Here is a 14,325-nt window from a genome sequence, read left to right on the forward strand (position 1 = left end):
TACGAGTGTAAATGTGAACCAGTCTGCACTCTTTCAAACCTATTACATCTTTGTGAAAATAAACTGCACAACACAAACTCTAACGAGAGTGAAAATTGATCGTGAAGAGTGTCAGACCGTAAAAACCAAACCATCTTGACAGCTGCTATAAAACCTCTCAGGGATAAACTGCATAAACTGATGATAACTGTCTGTGGGCTCGACATTAATAGGACAGTATTAAGTTCATCTTCACTTGTCTACCTTTTACCGCATTTATTGAAGCTGAGTAATCTCCCTGGCTATACAAAGCGATAATATTTCTGATGTTTTAAAAAGGTGTGAATTTAAACATTGGGGGAATTAAAGCTGGCAGTCACCAGGGTAACCTGGAAAAGGTTTTTATTTTTTCAGTTCAGTGTGCTGGGATGCAGAGGTACAACAATAAAGAATCTGTCACTGCTCTAACATCCTTTATCCGCTCTGCCCGCTCAATACAAATCACTCTGAAGAAATCTAATAACAGGAAACCTCATGCCCTCCCAGTTATCTGTAAAATCTTCACTTTAAGGAAATATGCCAAATACAACTTTCCTCATTTGTTATGAAAACTGTTCTAAAAGAAAAAAGTTTTATAATGAGAGAACAATCTTCCACACTGCTGCAATTATGTCTGTTTTCTCTTTTCCCCCCTGAACTCTTTCTTTATTGCTTTTTTAATATCCTATTATTTTGCTAACATATTGTTTTTCTCCTCTCTCCAGGTCCTTGGAGTTGTTTTTTGCCACAAACCAAAACAACAGAGGCACTGACAACACAAACGATAGATCTCCTCGTCTCTGCCGCAAGTTCTCGTCTCCTCCTCCGTTATCCATCCAGTCCCGCACCTCTTCCCCTGTCCGGATCCGAAAGCTTTCTCTTCACTCCCCCATCACTGCCAGGGTGGGAGGCCTCGACCTGACGTCTCCTCTGTCCAACTCAAACTTCAACCACAGCAGCTCCCAGTCGGCTGCCAGTAGCCCCACTTCTGCCCAGACCCCTCAAACTCCGACGCCGCAAACCCCAACCCCGACTGCTACCTCTCCACCTTCCTCTTCCACCTCGCCTCCTCCCAACAACTGCAAGCCGTCACAGGACCCTTTGACTCCCTCCTCACCTGACCAGAGTCCCATCCCAGCAGCAGATGGGGAGGAGGCTCCGCGGATCGATCCTTTCGGGGGAAAACTGAGGCGGAGCATTCGGAGAAGTATGTTGAAGTTTCCGTCAACACAAACTTACCACAACCTCCAAGTGTCCAAAGAGAAAATAGCTACATCCACGTAGCCGCACTCACAAATGGACACATTTGAGCACGTCAGCATGTGGCAGGAGAAAAATCTGCAATCAAACCCTCTAGTTCCCACTGCAAAGGTATAGACAGACAGTTTTTTAAAGTCTGTAGCAGGAACTTTCTTCTGTAACACCTCTAAAATAAGAAAGACCAGAGAACATGCCAAACACGCCATTCAAGTAAGGCAGATGTTCTTTACAAGTAGGGGAATTTCTACAAATAAAAATTTCTGAGAATTAGCTTCCAGTATATTCAGAAATGTATAACTGTTCCTGTTCTGGTCGGTGTCTTTTTTTGAACATGTCATCCATCTCTCTTAAAAGCATGTTTTCTTTCAAATTAATCAAATATATTTGGAACAGATATGGACGAAGTCGGTAAAATCCCAAACCAATGTTTGCAAATAATAAATATATAGTGTGTCAATAGAAAGATGTCATCATTATTACATAAAAAAAGTTTTCTTGTCCTGTATAACTGCAGCATTAATGTTCATCATTATAAGCAGTGCTGTCATTTATTGTACCTTTTCTCCTGATCTGAACTTGCTGTCTAGCTGTGTTGGAATCTGTGTCGCTGGAGAAAATCATCCCAGAGTCTCCGCAGAACAGCGAGGCGGGAGACATGTCTCCGTGTCGCTCTCCGTCCACACCACGCCACCTCCGCTACAGACAGCCTGGAGGTAAATCCGTGGGTGTGTTTGTGGGCCTTATTGCACACGGTTACCCCACAGTGCCAGGTTGGCAGCGCTGTGCCGCCGCCCGGTTAGTGAGCCAATCAAGATTTCTGCTGCAACAGCCTGACACAAAACTCAAATCCAAAAAGTGGCAAGAACTGATCAACTAAAAATGCTTAAAATTGTTGTTTTATATGCAACTTGAACTTTTTAGAGTGCACGATAATCTGTAAATTGAATTGCTGCAGACTTAATCACTGTTTTAGGACTGATTGTGATTTTTGTTTTCTGTCGTAAGATTTAATTTGGAAGTAATTTTAATGCTGTATTTATCTTTTTATCTAGAGACAAAATTACTGCTTTGTCTGTGTTTTTCTTCTTTGTCTATGAATACATTCCATGAAACTTGATATTCAACATAAGTTTGCAGTCCACAAACATTCATGAAATGGATTATTTTTACATTTTCAGATAAAATTTTATTCAGCAGGACTAATCTGTCACACAATGTTCCTTGTGAAACCGTTTTTAAAAATGCAAATGGATACTATTTAACTAAGCTGAATAAAATTTGTTGAAACTTTGACCTTTCCAAATAAAAAAGTTCTACAGTCTTTTGTTGCTTCTCAGTTTTAAGTTCAAATCTTTTAATTCTAAATAAATAAAACATTTTTTTTTCTTTGTGTGGTGCAATTATTAAACACATTACTCATCATCAGGCTGTAATTAAGGTTGACATAAAAATGACAAATAATGTTCACTACAACAGAAGAATGATCTCAGCGGACAACCTTTTAATCCTTAAGTAAAGTTATGACTCATAACATCGAGTGATTTATTTGGAGCCACTGTAATCCTGATGGGCTGTCAGAAGAGGTCATTTAATGCACTCCTTTCTCTTGAACTGCAACAGCAGAAAAAACCAACTGTGTTGCTGCTGCTGATGATAATTATGTGTCTTTGTGTCTGCAGTTCAGTCTGGGGAGAATTCACGCTGCTCCGTCTCTCCTGCCTCAGCGTTTGCAATTGCAACTGCAGCAGCAGGACATGGTACCCCACCAGGTAAACACACAAAAGGCACACAGAGTACAGAAACCTACTGCCGAGCTTTGAACTGAATGGTTTATTGCATAACTTTTAATAAAATTAGAAAACTAAACTATAGAATTCTTTGTCCATGCAGGTTTTTATTTGTCACTCGTGTGAGGATGAATACAAGGAGCTCTTGTGTTTTAATCAAACATTAGTTTGTTTAGCATTAATATTTATTCAAAACCAACAAAACAAAACAGTAGAGACACTTTATTTTACCCTGTACTAGTACTAGTTTTCTGGTTCCAAGTATATTATAAAAAATATGAGAAAGTCTTGAAATGTGATGCATAAAAAATGCTGTGCTGGAATGCCACCAGGCGTTCACATAAAATTAGAAAATATTTAAAGTTATGATAAATGCTTGAAGATTTTTTTTATAGCCATAGCAAACCGTAAGCCATTAAAGAAGCGTTTGAAGGAATGATGTGTTCTGTATTAAATATGAAAGTTGTTTTAAAAACATATAGTGCAGTTCACATTTATTGTCTTACCTGGCAAATGTTTGAAAATAGCTGGAATATAAATACACTTTCAGTGCATTAGCATTAATCTCTAGCTCAAACATACTGAACAGTTCAAACTTTATTGAAGAGGTAGGATTTTGAGTTAGTGAAACAATGATTTACAAATCATTATACTACTGAAAAACCTTCCAATTTTATAGAATTGACGTCCATAAATTGATGCTCTATAAAAAATCTTTGAGGTACTTGAGAAGAAAAACTTGCCAACAGCATCAGAAGAACCCAGAAGTGAGCATGAAGGACTTTTCCACATGTTCATCTCTTGTTTTATGCCAAATCCAGTTTAATTCTGACTTCGGTAGATTTTTTTTAATTTCTCATTTTCACTTTAGGTTTTTGCTCTGACTGAAGATAAGGGCAAGTTAACGTGAAGTAGATCATTTCTTTTAGAACATTTCCTGAACTCTGAAAATGGACACACATTTGCCTTTCTTGGGCAGCAAGTTCTCTTCTCTTTCCCATTTTGAAGAGTGGCTAAGAAATATAAAAATAATTATTCCGTTTTTTTTTTGTTTTTGTTTAGTTTTTCTGACCACAGAACAGCTTTTCATTTAACTTAGCTTACTTTTATGCTAAGTGAGTCATAACATTGAGACCTGTGGATGTGCCTCAGGTAAACAACTAATCTGTTACAAAACTGCTGATATGAAACACTTACGCATGAGGAATTTTGTCGCCTGTGTTCATTCTCCCTCACAGTGTTTACTAACTCTGAGAGGACCTGTGATAAAGAGTTCATCATCCGCAGAGCTGCAACCAACAGAGTCCTCAATGTGCTGCGTCACTGGGTCTCCAAACACTCACAGGTTTGTTACACCTACTGCTGTGTGCAGGTCTGACTGTTCCTGCTTGTGTTCATGCATCTGTGTGGTCTAATTAAAGCAGGTGACTGATGGATTCTCTTGCTGCTCCGCTGCTCTCTACTGAAAAATATAAACGGCTCACAAGCACACCCTGACACAAACCCACACACCCAAACACACAGCATATTGTTGCTGTTTCAGCTGGACAGCCGGCTCGACTGACCAACCCCTCTGCTAAACAGCCATTGTTTAATGAATTGAACATCAAGGTAATTGCCTGACTCTGCGCAGAGGTCCTTCTAGGCTAACTGCATTGACCTGTTTTCTGTACATTTCTTCAATAATACAAAATTCTGCGATGACTTGCCAGCTTTAGTGGGCTTGTTAACACACAGCAGAGCTCCAACACAATATGCTCTTTTTGCTCTTCTAGTGACTAAAGAGCAAAAAGAGATTGAATGCTGACCTTTGAACTAGAGTTGAGGTGGGAGTTTACATGGGAATTTACAGAATGAAAAGGTGTAAAGACTTTTAAGGACCGAGGGGAATCTGGATGGTTGGAAAAATGCTCAAGCATCTGGAAATATTTGAGACACAGCTAGTTCCAGATGCTTGACTAGCTGGAGCTGGACAGAGTGGAAAAGCTACAGTAGTTTTAGTTTGGTGTCTTCAGTACAAGCGTGCTCAGTCTAGGTGTTTATTTGTCTTTGTGATTAGGACTTTGAGATGAATGGGGAGCTGAAGATGTCGGTGATTTATCTCCTGGAGGAAGTGCTGCGAGATCCAGACCTCCTGCCCCAGGAGAGAAAAGCTACTGCCAACATATTAAAGTGCGACACCAGCACACAGCAGCAGTAACTGAATTAAAGGAAACAATACGTCTCTTTCATGAGATGTTGCTTATTCTATAAATAAATTTTGATAAACATCTTTTCTTGTCCTTTTCAATTTTTTTGTCTCCCAGTGCCCTTTCTCAAGACGAGCAGGAGGATGCCCAGTTGAGGATAGAGGATATTTTACAGATGGTAAGATACCGAGAGCATTTAATGACAGATTTTATGAGAAAATAAATAATTTTTACAATTTTTATCCTGCAATAATTCCCTGCATAAAGATAAATTATCAACCCTCGTTGCCAAATATTGCCCTCATCAACTACAGCCTAAGTTAATAACACACCATTTAATTTTGATTAATGGCTTTATGGCACCCTGCTGGTGCCTTTATATATTATTAATAATGTTGCAAAATAATGTATCCTCTAAATCGAAAACACTGAAAAACTGAAAAAACGTTTATACCTTGATACCCCAATGTTTTTACATTTTGTCACAGAACAAGACCAAGCTTCAATATAATAAATTAGCATTTGATATGATAGAGCAAGACAAAAATAATTTACACATTTTTTACCTGATGTGAACATGGATGTTTTCCAGAACTTTTTACAAATAAAATTTTGGTTTGTCATACATTTTTATTCAGTCCCCTCTCTCTTCGATACACCAAAACAAAATTTACTGCAACCTCTTTCTTTCTTAAGCCAATAAACTGAGCCCACCTGTGTAATTTAATATTAGTATAAATACAGCTATTCTGTGAAGGCCTCAGAAGTTTTTTGGAGAACATTAGTAAACAAACAGCTGCGTGAAGATCATGAAACAAAACAGACACAGCATAGATACATTTCTGGAGACATTTAAGCAGAGTTATGTTATAAAAAAAAATCCACAAGCTTTGAATATAGATCCACAGTTCAGATGGTAAAATCTATTGACAAATAGCTGTTGTTAACAACAGCTATTTGTTAACAACAAATAGCTGTTGTTAAGTGTACAACAGCTATTTGTTGTACACTTAATAAATCTGATCCCTGTGGAAAAGTGGCAAGAAAAAAAAGCCTTTATTTAAAAAAGCCATCAGAAATCCCATTCAAAATGTCCCATATGCCCTGAACACACCTTCCCCAACAGTGAGACATGGTGGTGGCAGCATCATGCTGTGGGGATTATTTTGTTTAGCAGAGACAGAGAAGTGGGTCAGAGTTGATAGGAAGGTGGATGGAGCTAAATAGGGAAATCCTTAAAACAAGAAAACTGTTAAAGTTGCAGCTTAATCAAAGTCAAGATTAAAATCAAGTTGATAAATTTTGTCAAAATGTAAAAATTGATGTTCACAATTGTTTTCCACAAAATCAAACTGAGCTTGAGCTGATTTAGAAAGCAGCACATGCAGGAGATTTAGTCTTTTGATGTGACTGGTAGAAACATAGGCCACTGATTTTCAGCTGTAATTGCAGTGAAAATAAATCATTAGAGTTTAAACTCAGGATTGAGACGAATTCACTCCAAACTTATTAGATTCACATAAAATTACACGAAGGTTTATGTGACATGCAACATTTTATAGAAAAGTTTAGGTGGCATTAATACTTTCACCAAGGAATCACATGCAACCATAAAAATACCTAAGCTTCACAGTATGTTGCTTGTGTAAGATGTGAAAAGTCTTGGTCAGTCCTCACTGTCCTGTCCTGCAGGCAGAAGGGGTCAGAACTCCCTCTTCCTGACTGTCAGTCAACAGGGGAAGGTTGGCTGTCACCTCTCATATCCATCACAGTTGCTCCCTGTATTAGACATCTATATTATTTATGCTTGTTTATGAGTTTGTTCTCTGTGTGTGTGTGTGTTAAGGCGGACTGTCCAAAGGCTGAGTATTTTGAGTCTCTCTCGGCGATGGAGCTGGCTGAGCAGATCACTCTGCTGGATCACATCGTCTTCAGGAGCATTCCCTACGAGTCAGTCCTTTCATAGCACTCTATTTTAGATGAATTGTGAGAAAACATTAACATTCTATAGTCCATAAATTACAGAGTTCAGAGAGCTGTCTACTAATAAATTAGTTTGTCAGAGTTAAGTGGTTTAACATTCCTCTGTAAATTATGACAGAGCAGTCAGACCCCAGAGGAAAACATCTGTAAGACTTCCAGAACAGGCTGGATTAACAAGTTGATCTGAGCTCAGCAGTTTGTCTTTGTCTCCTCTCTGCCAGAGAGTTCCTGGGCCAGGGCTGGATGAAGGTCGATAAGACTGAAAGGACTCCCTACATCATGAAAACCAGTCAACATTTCAATGATGTAACTTGTGCCTCTGTGAAAAATGTGTCTTATTTATCTTTAGGGCCCATTAGGTGCTTTAAAACCTTTCCATTTCCTTTGCAGATGAGTAACCTTGTGGCATCCCAGATTATGAGCCACACTGATGTTGGCTCGAGAGCGAGCTCCATCGAGAAGTGGGTCGCCGTGGCGGACATCTGTCGCTGTCTGAACAACTACAACGGAGTGCTGGAGATCACGTCTGCGCTCAATCGCAGCGCCATCTACCGTCTGAAGAAGACATGGGCTAAAATCAGCAAACAGGTACAAACAACATGTAATAAACATTTTAAACTAACCACATTGTACAACATGTCCTAAAGCTATTACTTCTAATGTGTGCCTAAATGTGAAACCTAAAAATTACAAACATTATGACAATTACAAAAATACAAAACAGAGTACATTTATATTGTTCTAATCCCCAGATAGATTGTAATTTACTAAAAGAGTATAAATGTTAATTTTATTATGACCGATACGTGGGCCAGAAGTTAATGTAGAGCCCATATTTGTTTTGTGCTGCTTGCAGCAATGCTTTTAAAATAAATGTCATTGTTTGTTTGTTGTATTTTCCAGACTAAAGCTCTGATGGATAAACTGCAGAAGACCGTGTCCTCTGAGGGAAGATTTAAAAACCTGAGGGAGACGCTGAAAAAGTAAGACACTGTACTCATCAAAAAAAAAAAAAAAAAAAAAGGTAATTTTAATCTGCCCTATTTTTTTAAGTTATTGAAATTGTATACTGTAAAATATCCCAACGTGAAAGAAAACAGTTCAAATGCATCAATGTCTAAAATTATTATGACATGTGAGACATGTATGTACATTTCTGACCTAAACTGTATTATTTTCAAACATTCATCATGCAGCTGCAACCCTCCGTGTGTGCCATACCTGGGAATGTATCTGACAGACTTGGCCTTTATTGAGGAAGGAACTCCCAATTTTACTGAGGAGGGTCTTGTTAATTTCTCCAAAATGAGGATGGTGAGCATTATAGATCCACAAGTTTGACCAAATAATAAATACATCGGGACTCTGGTTTTTTTTTATTAGTAATTGTTTTTACATTTTCATTAGATCTCACACATCATCAGAGAGATCCGTCAGTTCCAGCAGACACCTTACAGAATAGAGCATCAACCTAAGGTACTTTCTTTTGTTACTTTTTTGCTTCATTGTCTTTATTTCTGCTACTATTTGTTGTAGATTTTGAGAACATAGAAAGATCAACATTTTATATTTCTTAGGGGAAGTAAACTGTATTGTCCAGAGATGGAGCAACAAAAACACTGCAGCCAACCATTTCTGATTAGAGTAAAACTTTGTTGGGTTTTAGTAAAGCGAGAAACGTTGGTGTATTTACAAAAGTGCAAAATATGTTGTGCATATTTGGGTGCCAGAATAGGTAGTATTCTCTGAGTAGAATAACATTTTAGTCCCTCCTTTAAATCTCAAGGAGCCACATGTCATGCATAAGGATGACAGGAGCAGACAATGTTCCTGGCTTTGCAGCATAAGCCAGAAAAAAGCATAAGCCTGTTTGGCAGAGTTTAGATAGCCTGCTGCAGACATTGGACATACTCTGTAAGCAGCTGTGACTATAATTTATTTGCATATTGGTCGCTAGTAGCTGATCCTGGCTATCACCTTTTAAGAGGAGTGTTTATTCAGATTATAGCATTTGAAAATTACAGTGAGTCATCCCTCATTTCTTTATATTTTGTAAACAAGAATCCAGTCATGTTTTAGTCATCTTTGTTCTAAATTGGGTTTAACCAAAGATGCACACATTAGAGATAACAACTTTCACAGAGTGCTAATGTATGGAAGATTGACTGAATGCACAGAGGCAAGATTTTTGTATCCTGAGCAGAATCTGCTAAAATGGGATGAATCTGATCACCAGCCTTTTTTATTGCATCTATTCTTTATATTAATCCCAGACTTTTGTTGCTTTGTGGTGCTTGGACTTGAAGTTTTGTCACGTTTATCAAAATATTTAGTTTAATTTATAAAAAAGTTCAGATGTGTTCAAACACATTTTCACCAATAAATGTTAGTTTAACAACAATTTGGTGGTTCTCAAAGAGCTATTGCAGAAGCCCTGAACACCTGGCCCATCCTGTTTCAGGTGTTTGCAATATTTTCTTTTTTTACCCTAAATATCTTTCAGATACACTTTATGTCCTGTGGGTCTTCTGTACAACTAACCTTTGTTCATTATTCATCTGTTTTTGTTTTTGAGGCACTCTGTTGAGAATCTGACACTAAATGCTTGAAGAAGCATCGCCCCCAAGTCTGATGTCTTGAAAACAAAATATAGAGAATTTGAAGATGGGTCAACACCATATATACAGACTATAGACACTTAAAACAAAACACATCCCTGCAAAAATCCATTCAAATCACTGATGTCATTTTTCTGTTGTAAAATCGTTCCAGCATGTTAACCATCTGCAGCAACAACCCTAAAAAAAAGATACAAACTCTTGTCTCATTTGTCATTCTGGCTTAGGTGACTCAATACCTTATGGATAAGACTTTGACCATGGATGAGGACACGCTGTATGATCTCTCGCTAAAACTCGAGCCCAGACTGCCTGCCTGAATTATCTGTTTGGAGCTATTGAGAACCCACCGAACCTCTGAGGATGAAACACCCACCCTGATAATAATTCATCAAGAGAAAACTGGAAGAAAGTCATCAGAGCAATGTAGAAAGGAACGAGACAGAACTTGTGGAAAATTAGCTGTTTTGCAGAATAATGAGGTAGCATGAGAAGAGGACAGAGATGGGTAAGGTGTCTGAGCGATTGTTTTCAACAAGACCAAGATGAATGCGGGTCGGATGCACAGCATGACGGTTTCCTTAGTACAGAGTGTGGTGCACATTACATCACTCTTCCTCAGAGAGCCTGAGAGTGCAGAGAAAGAAGTGGATGAACATAACAGAGATGTAGCATAAACAGGTGGAGATACAGAGAGAGGTCTGAGCTTATGTCTCTGTTAGATGATTTGTGTTCTGTTGCTTATGCATTTCCATGCAACGCCCCGAACAAAGATCCCTCTTACAAAACGCTTTCTGTCATGACAGTCACCACATTAAACCTGCATGATCTCATCTTAGGATGTGTCTGTTTGAATGGCCTTTGACCTGACCTCTGAACTCAGCATACAGCACTCCAACCAGAAGGACTTTATTTGGCATTACGCATCCTCAGTGAGCTTAGTAGATTAAAATCTACTGCTCTCCTCAAATCTATTGTTAAATGACACACTGAAATTAAATTTCATATTTCTTGCCGAAGATTTTCACGTCGTGAAAAAATTTAAGCCTACAATTATCTTTTATCTGTGTTCAGCCTCAGATTTCTGTAAGAAATGAAAAGCTATTTTTTTACTTATTGCCCAGATGAATGATACAAATTTAAGATATTTTCCAGTGCCTTCCACTTGTGTAGGTCAACTTCTGCATACTTGACAATTTGTCCAGTCATAGCTTTATATAACTCCTCAATGTACTCTAAAAATAATCTAAAATGGATTTTAATTTTAGGTTAAAACTTGTCAGAAAATAGGTAACATATGCTCCATGGTACTGTAGCATGTTGGTGTAAAGATAGGGAATGCAACATTGAAAACATAAGCAAACATCGCCCTCTACTGTTCAATTGTTGTAACGAGCCCAGCCAGCCTAAACCATTTGCAGCATCTGTGTGCAGTTATAATGTTTTGGCTTTTGCAAACTGTCAGCTGTGTGAATGTGTGTTTTCTGAGTGACCGCATCTTAGGCAGGGGCAGCTCTCTCTGAGATGTAGCTTTGCTTGACTGACGGTGGGATCATTGTTTACAGTTTAATTTATTTAGTACATTAAACTATATTTATTTTTTTTTGTATATAGTGACTCCTCAGATATGTGCGAAATTGTTATGCTGTGTATAACATTTTTATTGTTTTTCATTTATTTAATTTTAATCAGTTAATTAAGTTTGTTTTGGTATTTATATTGAATTGTTGTTTTGCATCTCATGAACCTACACAAATTATGTATTCTGTAGAGTGAAAAAAAAAAGTAGCATTTGAATGATCAGACTTTGTTTTTCATATTGATGATATGATAAATATTGTTGCATGCACACAACAGCTGCATGCTGTGCATGTCTGACTGGATTTCTCCTTTACCTTCATCCGCTGCTTCTCTGTATGAAAATGTTCTGTGTAGCTGCTAAGAAAATATATAAAAACAATATTTTGTCCAATTAAATCTGGCATGTTTGTCTCTTGTCAAGCCCAGTCTCAGGGCTGTCAGCCACAAAACAACCTGTTTTATTACACAGTGATGTGCTGAAGCTTTTTCTCATTTAAAAATGTGTCTCTGTAGTTCTGGACGTCTGTTTCACTCAAGGGGTTAGAAAAGCAGTTTGCTGTATTTGTGTTGTAATTATTTATGTGGGTTTTTTTTTGTGTTACTTTATCTGTTTACATTTTTCACTTGTGGGTGCAGGGAAAATAAATACAACATGCCTTATGCATTTTCTCTCTTTCAATTTAATGCATTGCAGCTTCGATTATATTCAAATAATGCTACTCCAGCTTTTACCTTAAACTGGTCCTATGTTCAGGCCACATGGAGCAAATTATGCGCAACAGAATATGAGATTAAAAGATTATTTATTCCATATTTCACATTGTTGGACTGAATCTCAGAAGACATCTTAAAATAAGGCACCAGTGGCAAAATTATGTACATTTAAATAAGAAGGAACATATTTAACCAGGATAATTTTTTAGTTTTCACCCAATTTTTTACAGAAAGCACCACGATCATTGGGGAAAGAAAGAACGCTAACCCTGTTTTTGTCTTGCAAATGAACAGCCACCTGTTCACCTTTCCAAGAGAACAGCTTACTCTTTTCCAGTAAAGAGATATTTAAAGAGAGCAAATGATTTTTAGTTTTAACCAATAGCCAGTTATGTGGTTTATGAGGTTTGAGATAGCACCTAATAATCAATATGTGATAGTAAATTGATAGAATGATGTAGAATGATGGAACAGCAGAGTCCAATGTATTTGTGTGGCATACTAACGCTAGCAAGATTTAATGTTTTCTGGCTTTAAAATGTGACAAACTTTAAATCAAAACTAATTTTTCTTCTGCTATAATGTGTGGACAGACACACATAACACCGAACAACACAAAATATTTGAGCCAAGCTGGATTATAATGCCAAGAAAGGCATGGTTACAAAAAGTAAAAAAAAAAAAAAAAAATCAAATGCCTGAATTTTACTAGATATATATGTAATATTCTTGCTTTGTTTAAATGTATTTTACATTACATCATTTTGTTACATCTTGCATAAAAAGTGGTTATACATTTTTTGTACAAACACTTACTGTAGTCCCTGTGAAGACATTTAAAACTCATTGCATCTTTAAGTGTGAAGAAAACAATCCGTGTTCATTGGAGAGGCCATTTGATTAATCTAACATGCAGGCTACACAAAATGTTAGCATATTTAATTCATTTAAGGCAGATTCACATTTAAGCTATTACTGCATTAGTAGCTAATTCATTAAATTACAATATGTATTCAAACTGTTCATGGTTCTGATTAAATCCACTTGTGTTCTAATTCATTAACCACAGTCTAACTCATGTTGCCACAATAATGTTTTCAGTGGACTAACTTCTTTTTAAAACTACAAACAAGCACTTGTTTTTTATGCTGGTAAAGAGTTGATCCATGGTGATCTTTTGGAAGAAATTGAGTTAACAAGTTGGACATTTGCACCCCAACCTGCAGACTCACAGCTAACCCTTTGCTGAATTTCACAAATACTGATGTGCATCTCTGAAGACTGTATAAGAAAACTAAGTTTACAACCCCCAGTTCAGCTACGTTCAACAAGTTTACATCTTGCTTTGCCACTCTGTTGCGTTTTTTTCTCTTCAATAATTTTCTTGGTTTAAAAAGTGAAATAATTGCTTCCAAAATGAATGGAGAAAAAGCTCTTATATAAATTTTATTTCAAGCTCCTGTTGACTTAATTGACTGGAAAAGACACTATAAAAAGAAACCGGAGGAGTTTACAGCTTAGGGAACTCCTTAGAGGTATATGAAAAATAGCTCTAAATGGCAAGCAGCAATGATTCATTTAATTGATCCCCCTTGACTTATTTCCTCTGAACATTTTTAGCAGAATCATTTCCCTAAAGCAAGACTTTATATTGAATAGTTACTGTCTTAATCTTTCAGTAACTGCCGTGTGAAAAGGGACATAGATATGTGTGTGTGCTGTAGAAAACCGTCTGACAGGATTAACAAGAACAGACAAGTAAGAAAAAGAAAAATCATTAAAAAAATACTTTTTACAAGTGATAAAGTAGGGAGCTTCAGCTTTCTATGTATAATCTGTTCAGTATAAGAGCAGGGAAGCTCGGTTCAAAGAGCAAACTGCAATACTCACATTGTGCTGTGCTTGTGTTGTGTTGTGATGGATTACAAAGACGAACAGCTATAAGTAAATAAAAGACCAGCATCACCTTCCCATGCATCTGGAGTTTGCATAATGTGATTTCCAGCCGAGCAAAGGGTTTATAAATCAACTCAGAGAACAACACTGGATCCAGGTAGGCTTAATCAGGAGAAAGTGGAACAGCTGTGGAGGAGAGCAAAACAGGAAGATTGAGAGAAGGTCATAAAATAAACACAGAATTAGTCGAAATAGACAGAAAGCGAACTATAAACCAAG

The 14,325-nt window shown here is 37.3% G+C and overlaps 1 protein-coding gene across 2 annotated transcripts in view; it reads left to right on the forward strand.

Moving 5' to 3' along the window:
- Positions 1-12,098, forward strand: part of rasgrf2b (Ras protein-specific guanine nucleotide-releasing factor 2b) — a 57,020-nt gene extending 44,922 nt beyond the window's left edge. For both annotated transcript variants that reach the window (XM_032579591.1, XM_032579592.1), the window contains 13 exons: positions 744-1,225; positions 1,866-1,991; positions 2,958-3,047; positions 4,304-4,410; positions 5,125-5,237; positions 5,372-5,432; positions 7,101-7,204; positions 7,459-7,543; positions 7,628-7,825; positions 8,141-8,220; positions 8,434-8,551; positions 8,645-8,713; positions 10,083-12,098. In XM_032579591.1, coding sequence (XP_032435482.1) covers positions 744-1,225; positions 1,866-1,991; positions 2,958-3,047; positions 4,304-4,410; positions 5,125-5,237; positions 5,372-5,432; positions 7,101-7,204; positions 7,459-7,543; positions 7,628-7,825; positions 8,141-8,220; positions 8,434-8,551; positions 8,645-8,713; positions 10,083-10,175 — 1,726 coding nt within the window. In that variant the 3' untranslated portion in view covers positions 10,176-12,098. The remainder of the gene's footprint in view (positions 1-743; positions 1,226-1,865; positions 1,992-2,957; positions 3,048-4,303; positions 4,411-5,124; positions 5,238-5,371; positions 5,433-7,100; positions 7,205-7,458; positions 7,544-7,627; positions 7,826-8,140; positions 8,221-8,433; positions 8,552-8,644; positions 8,714-10,082) is intronic.
- Positions 12,099-14,325: the final 2,227 nt, after the last annotated feature.

This window comes from Xiphophorus hellerii, chromosome 12, assembly GCF_003331165.1.
Source record: "Xiphophorus hellerii strain 12219 chromosome 12, Xiphophorus_hellerii-4.1, whole genome shotgun sequence".
NCBI classification, from domain to species: Eukaryota; Metazoa; Chordata; class Actinopteri; order Cyprinodontiformes; family Poeciliidae; genus Xiphophorus; species Xiphophorus hellerii.